At 45.7% G+C, this 6,922-nt stretch overlaps 1 protein-coding gene across 1 annotated transcript; it reads left to right on the forward strand.

The window, feature by feature from the left end:
• Positions 1-881: 881 nt before the first annotated feature.
• Positions 882-3,573, forward strand: Ogre (optic ganglion reduced). Its single transcript, XM_076894160.1, has 4 exons — positions 882-1,209; positions 2,203-2,310; positions 2,642-2,797; positions 2,973-3,573. Exons 1-4 carry the CDS (start codon positions 961-963, stop codon positions 3,537-3,539), a joined length of 1,080 nt encoding a protein of 359 aa, XP_076750275.1. The 5' UTR covers positions 882-960; the 3' UTR covers positions 3,540-3,573.
• The last annotated feature ends 3,349 nt before the right edge of the window (positions 3,574-6,922 follow it).

Below are 6,922 nucleotides of genomic sequence, written 5' to 3' on the forward strand. Positions count from 1 at the left end.
AAGAGAGAGGATAGAGACGTACGGAAAGAGAGGGAGAAAGAGGGAGCTCGTAGCACGCCGGGAAAGTTCAAGGTGTTGCACAATTGTTCCAGCGATAGCCAGAATACTTGTTCCGTCCCGATCGAGGAGGATCCTCGACTTCCAACGGAGGGGATACGGTAGAATCGACGGCGGTGAAGTGTCACAGCTTCGACGCGAGACGAAGATCGAAGGAGACAGGGACCCGAAACGGGGACTAGCGGCGTCTCGATCGCACGTAGCTCTACCTATCAACGAGAATCGCAGAGGGGTCACGTGGAGGAAAACGTTCGACGATCGGTTCGAGGAACAGGAGGAGTAAAGAGTCGATTGTTTATCACGGCACATCGGTGCGTCGAGTCGATCGATCGTCCAAGGAGGAATCATGCCGATTAGGATATGTGTTTGATCCCGTTTACGCGACCCAATAGTTGGAATCGTAAGTCCTAAGAGTGCGACCGCGGTCTGCTCCGCGTTCTTCTTCAACGTTGGGCGACCGATCGTGTGTGCGCGCGTGCGCTCTCTCTCTCTCTCTCTTTCTCTCTCCCTCTTGAAGAACGAGAATCGGTGACCGGAGGAGAAGGGCGAGAGAAAAGGAAAAAGGACGCCGAAGGAGAAGGAGAAACAGGAGAAAAGGAAAAGAGGGGGAGGGAGGCAGGCACGCCGCGTGGACACAGTCCTAAGATCGTGTCTCTGTTCGGTTTCGTTTTACCGCTTTCCGAGCCTAAGCGCGGTAGATGAGCGCTCGTGAAAGTTTCGGTCTTCTCTATTACGATTTTCAACGATACGTGCAACCCCGAATTTTCCACGACCGGTATCCCCGTGTACCTCTCCTCACCGTCTCGTGAACGACTCGGAGAACCACGTGGAGAAGAATCGCGCGAAGGAGGAGAGGACCCGTAAACAACAGGACGCAGCGCAGGACGGGACGATAGGATAATCATGTATAAGCTACTGGGTAGTCTCGGACATTATTTGAAATGGAAGGAGATCACGACGGACTCGATGGTGTTTCGGTTGCACAACCACTTCACAACGGTGCTGCTTTTCACGTGTTCGATGGTGATCACCGCCACCCAATACGTCGGTAATCCGATCTCGTGTATCGTTCAGGGTTTACCCACACACCCTATCAACACTTATTGCTGGATAACTTCTACGTTCACGATGCCGGACGCGTTCAATCGGCAGGTGGGTAATCCCGTTTAACGACCGCGTCCCTAATTTTCCAACGTACCTACGCGCACCTATACAGAAATTCATGGTTTTAATCACGGCGATCAGCAGGAGTCGCCTCCCTCTGACCTTCGCAACATTTGACGGACGTACGTTGGGGAACGAGTTGTTGATAACCGCGGGAGAACGTTGTAACTACGGATTCTAACTATTACACGATGCGTGTATGTAATTTTGATGTCATAGATTGCAACACGTAGCGTTTTTCTCGAAGCATACGCGGTTTGTTTAAAAGATGGACCAAGTAACGAGATGGAAATGCACGTTAGCCGTGATTATTGAAAGATTGACGCTCGCGAAGATGCAACAGGAGTCATATCTTACATCCTGTGGTATCTGTAATCGTAGGCTCGCCTCGAGGATTCCATAAAGAATAAATTATCTCTGCATTCCAGCTTTTAAAAGCCGCCTTCGAATCGTCTAGCTCGAGAAAGGGTATAATTCGTGACACGAGCGTCCGTCTCGTTTTTCTTTGTTACCAAGTATCACGACGATGAAAAGCCAAATCTGTTTAAGTGTTAAACGCTCGGTGATTTTAGTTATCTCCCCCAAAGAAAAACATTAGATGGTCCCTTTTCCCTTTTCAGATATCTTCCGTAGATAGCTGTCATTAAACAGTGATTATATAATTTAGAAAGCATTTCGATAACGATAATGCACGATGTGTATAATGACTAGTCGAGATAGAAAATGATGAAATCGTTACGCAACGGTTGGGTCGAATAGAATCGTATTTTAATACGTTTCATCGACAGTTCGAGGCTCTTCGGTGATTCCAATCTTTGACCACGAATCTTCATGGTACACTCTGCACAAGCAGTACTGTACGCGGTACAGTGCGCGCGTCGCGGAAACGGCGGCGTATATATAAATTTAAACGTTACACCTGCGCTCTTTCGTCATTATCCCATTGTTGACAGACCGTTCTGTTTATTTCTGTTTCACCAGGTGGGTGTAGAAGTGGCGCATCCAGGAGTGGCGAACGACTTCGGCGACGTCGACGCGAGGAAATACTACACCTACTACCAGTGGGTGTGCTTCGTTCTGTTCTTCCAGGTAAAGCTCCCGTTTGTCTGGTAATCTTGTACGGATAAAAGTTCGGTTACGAAAGCTACGCGCGCCCTTTCAGTCTCGATCTTTCTTCGCCTCTGTTATCCAATGTTAGAAAGCCGGTCTCAGATATCCGAAACTCGCTCGCGATCGCTCTCTTTCACCATTGCTCGTTCCAAGGACTTGCCTGAATCGTTCTAGACAACTTGCTCCATGCTATTCGTCCATCTAATCGTTCCACGGAATTAGAAGCGACTTGACTTCGACTTTGGTCTTTTCTTTTTTCGTTTAAGTACATAAATCAATTAATCAACCGAATATTCATAATTCTCCACAGGCGCTCATGTGCTACGTGCCGCAATGGCTATGGAACATGTGGGAGGGAGGTCTGATCAAGGCGCTGGTAATGGGTATGAACCACAGTCTCGACAGCGAGGACAATATCAACAAGAAAAAGTCCATGCTGATGGACTACCTGTTGCAATACAGAAAGGTAATTTATGGTGAGAACGCTCGAGGGGAGCGGGGTGTGTTTGTCGTACGAAAAATCGTGTCCACGAAGAAAGAACGTGAGAGGGCTGGTGGGGATAGAGGAACGGTTCCGTTAGATCCAATTTGCCTTCGTTGAGGCCAATTTACGGCAATTCACCGATTGCTTGTCCTTTCAGACACACAACAAGTACGTCTATCGGTACTTCGTCTGCGAGGCGTTGTGCCTCGTCAACATCTTCGTTCAACTGTACATGATGAATCGGTTCTTCGACGGCGAGTTCCTCAGCTACGGTCTACGGGTGCTCCAATTCTCGGACATACCCCAGGAAGAGCGGATGGATCCGATGGTCTACGTGTTCCCGCGTGTTACCAAATGCATCTTCCATAAATACGGTGCATCAGGGACCATACAGACGCACGACTCGTTGTGCATACTGCCATTGAACATAGTCAACGAGAAGACGTACATATTCATTTGGTTTTGGTTCGCGATCCTCGCGATCATGTTGATGGGCTTGATGGTGTACAGAGCCGCCATCATATTCGCGCCAGCCATCAGACCGAGACTGCTCCAGTTGTCCTCGCGACTAAGCATCGAGACCTGCTTCAGTATAAACAAGAAGATCGACCTGGGCGACTGGTGGATACTTTACATTCTCTCGTCGAACATGGACTCGTTGATCTACAGGGAGTTCCTGCAAGAGCTGACCAAGAAGATGGGCGACATGTCGGTTGCCGCTTAGACTTATCGTAGGGAACGATATTTCGTAAGCGAGATTCAGAGGCGTCGACTAAAGAAAGAAATTAGGATACCGACACGAGCCGAGTCGTTCGTCGATCCCTCTTTTTCGGCGGGCTCTCGAATGACTGTTTGGACTCTGGAAAGAATGATGTAACGAGGCGTTGCGAAAATTTTCTAGAGACACTCTCCTGTCGCGCTGATTATCTGGTTTATTTATAGATTAATTAGATTATTGCTTGTCCATTTAAGAAACGGTTTCGTGTCGCGCGAACCTTGCAGCAACCGAATATGGATGAGTAGACGTTTAGGGGGCAATCGATGCGGATCGATCCGGTTGATCGATCTTTCAGACAGAGGCTCGTTTGTTTCGCATTCCTGCGAAGTTGTTCCCTTCTGGAGTTAACGAACGCACACCCGCAGAAGGAACAATCGCTGTGTACAACCGACATAGTTAATACGGTTGTAGATACGCGATTGCACTCTCGATAGAACGTTAAAAGCGACCACTTTAGCATCTTTGCATACGCGTGGATGTGCGCGATAGTATGAGCCTGTATGCGTGTCATTATTGTTTTTTCCACGAGTCGATTCGAGCGGAATAATTCCGCGCGTCTCTTCGCTTAAATATTCGTTCTCCGAAGGATACGAAGCTATTTTATTTCCTCGAGAAGTATTGCTCAAAGCAAATCTTTTTTTTTTCTTCTTTTTTTCCTTTTTTCTTTTTTTATAGCGTTAGAGAAATTATTCAGATCGCGAGGATGTTAGCACTGCGAGGATACTGCTATTTTATTGCGTAACGTTTTTTCTATTACGAGATCATCCTGGGTTCTTGATCCATCGATCTCTCGATCGCGACAGCATGCATGCGTGTCACCACGGCCGCTATTCTAATTACTCGTAAACACGATTACTTTTCTATTTTAAGATGTTTAGCCACGTATCGAGATTCTTCAATACGCATATAGTATATGTTATACTTTACGCAGCTTCAGTAATTCTTTTAGCGGACAGAATTGTAATAATTTCAGCAGACTCGAGTTGTCACAATTCTCTCCGTTACTGTGAACCTAAAGGACGCACGTTTTTATAAATCTTCCATGTATCGACTCTCTAACCGTTTGTGTTCCATCGACAGGTAAACATTGCCGATGAAGACTAGGATTTAAAATTGCGAACGTACCCATTTCTAGTACGTTTCAGTTACTAAATACCGACATTACGAGCGCAAAGCCTCGTATTGGGGGACAAGAACTGAGAAAGAAAAAAAAGACCAGCCGAATTTTGAACGGTACTAAGTGAATACATATCGCGGTGGGTACTACGGGTCCTTTTGTCTATTGGATACTGCTTTGAACGAAAATGTCAGGTATCGAGTAATAGCAGCGGATACGCGCTCGTACAGGACTTGTACGAGGCGATCGATAGATTATTAACGAGAGAACTAAAGATTGACAAAGACGGATAATACGTTTTACACGATCGCACGATTTATGTTCGACTGCTACAGCGACGTTGTATCAAATGAAAGATTCGTATAGCAGATTACGCCTATTGTTGTTCGTTCCCTTTCTGTCCGCGCAACAGCGTTGCAGAGTTTTGCGAGTACTCTTCTTGCTGACAGAGTAACTGGGGTAAATGATCATCGAATTACATCGAATTGGAATATCAAAGTTATGTACGTTGTTCACTTTTTCTTTTCCTACGTTTGTAATATTTAATAATATTTAAAAGAAAAGAGATGGAAGAATCAATTAATATTTCCTGTTATTTAGAACTTAACCGGTTCAAAGCGCGAGTGAGAGAAAGATCGATCGAAGAGGTCTAAATCTCGAACGATATAAATTTAATCTGTCTTCGAGAAGTCGTTGGACAAAGTCACAACGAATCGTGTTGTCGCTACGGCGCCAAAGCGACCTCAAAGGAGACGAATAAGAAAAAAAAAAGATCGAGAGGCGATCTGGAAAAAGTAACAGTTCTCGTGTTCGTGTTTTGCTATTCGAATCAATGCCATTTTTCTTCTACCGGTACCAATCGTCCGATAACGAAGAGTTTTGTTTACAGAAATGTACAGAGAAAATCTCGACGAAGGCAAGAAGATATAAATATACATATATATATACGGTGACTCGGATCCTCGTGAACACGGTGCTCGAAAGACTCGAGAAAGACACGTTACAATTCGTGTTACGTTTCTAAATGTAGATGCTAACGAAGAAGAGACTCGTATAGCGATTAATCGTGACTTATTTGGAATTTTTATCAAAATTAAACGAGTATGCCGACTAGTATGGTTATTCGAAGGAATTGAACTTGAAAGAAGATAACATTATAGGTAGTCAGAATGATAATGGCCAGAATCGATGGATCTTTCGCCTTCGAATCGACAATTCCACCACTAACGTTCCCAGGAACGGTCAGCAGCGAGGAAGCAGCAGGGAACTCGACGGAACGTGTCCCTGCATGGTACCAACGATAAGATACGTAGCGTTGATCTATAGCAGCGAAAATATAAGATCGTTTGGTAGACGTTCCAATTCCCGTTGCGTCCATAAATCTTGGTTCGTGCCTTTCCGATTTCGTAACATTAGTTTAAGCTCTGCAAGCTTAATGATCATTCCCTGTTCCAGATGTTGCGCAGAGACGTGAATCTAGGCGATATTATTTCAGTTCGGGATCGTTCACGGTCCGGATTAAAATCGAGGGTGAAGAGTTTCCCGGAGGCTGAGCGAAATCCTTGCGAGCAAGGCTCGCGCTCGAGAAGCTGTTCGCCCTCGACGCTGTTCAAGTCGAAATTAGTACGCTGCACGATATTTAAATATGAAAGGCCCTCTTGAAGTCGCCAGCGCGCGAGAGTTGACTAGAACAACGACCGGTTAATTAATCGCCTTATTTATACGTTACACGCACGTCGCGGTGCGTGTCCTTTCTTAATTTAGCCGAACCGTGGCATTTATTCGTAGACGAGAGTTTTCTAGGGCTTCAAGTGGACTCTCCTCGATCCGTGAATTCCGTCGGGGTAAAATTAGATTAAATTGTCTACGATCGAGATAGAAATTTGATCGATGACACGATCCTACGTGTTTCAACCAGACGCGATTCAATTTTCAGTTTCGAAATCGAACACACCCGACTTCTGCTATCTTCGTGGGGTCCTTCGAGCTTTCGCAGAAACGATAGCGACGGGATGTACCCCTCGATTAACGATTAAGCTTGTTCCATCGCGGCTTTTTCAGAGACCTGCTTATCCCTCAAGTTCTACATTGAAATGGAAATTTTCTATCGCTGGTAGTTATCGTTAAAATAGCAACAGAGTGCGAACCAAGGCTCTCTGTTTCTTGACTAGCATAGTTGGTACTGTCGCAGCCGTCCATGGAAATTATTCTG

Source organism: Xylocopa sonorina, chromosome 4 (genome assembly GCF_050948175.1).
Source record: "Xylocopa sonorina isolate GNS202 chromosome 4, iyXylSono1_principal, whole genome shotgun sequence".
In the NCBI taxonomy this organism is placed as follows: domain Eukaryota; kingdom Metazoa; phylum Arthropoda; class Insecta; order Hymenoptera; family Apidae; genus Xylocopa; species Xylocopa sonorina.

What these genes read in the sequence shown, in the direction of transcription:
- Ogre (XM_076894160.1), top strand. Translation starts at nt 961, where the DNA reads ATGTATAAGCTACTGGGTAGTCTCGGACATTATTTGAAATGGAAGGAG. An exon ending in CGGACGCGTTCAATCGGCAG is followed by an intron (nt 1,210 to 2,202) that starts GTGGGTAATCCC and finishes CTGTTTCACCAG; the next exon opens with GTGGGTGTAGAAGTGGCGCA. An exon ending in GCTTCGTTCTGTTCTTCCAG is followed by an intron (nt 2,311 to 2,641) that starts GTAAAGCTCCCG and finishes AATTCTCCACAG; the next exon opens with GCGCTCATGTGCTACGTGCC.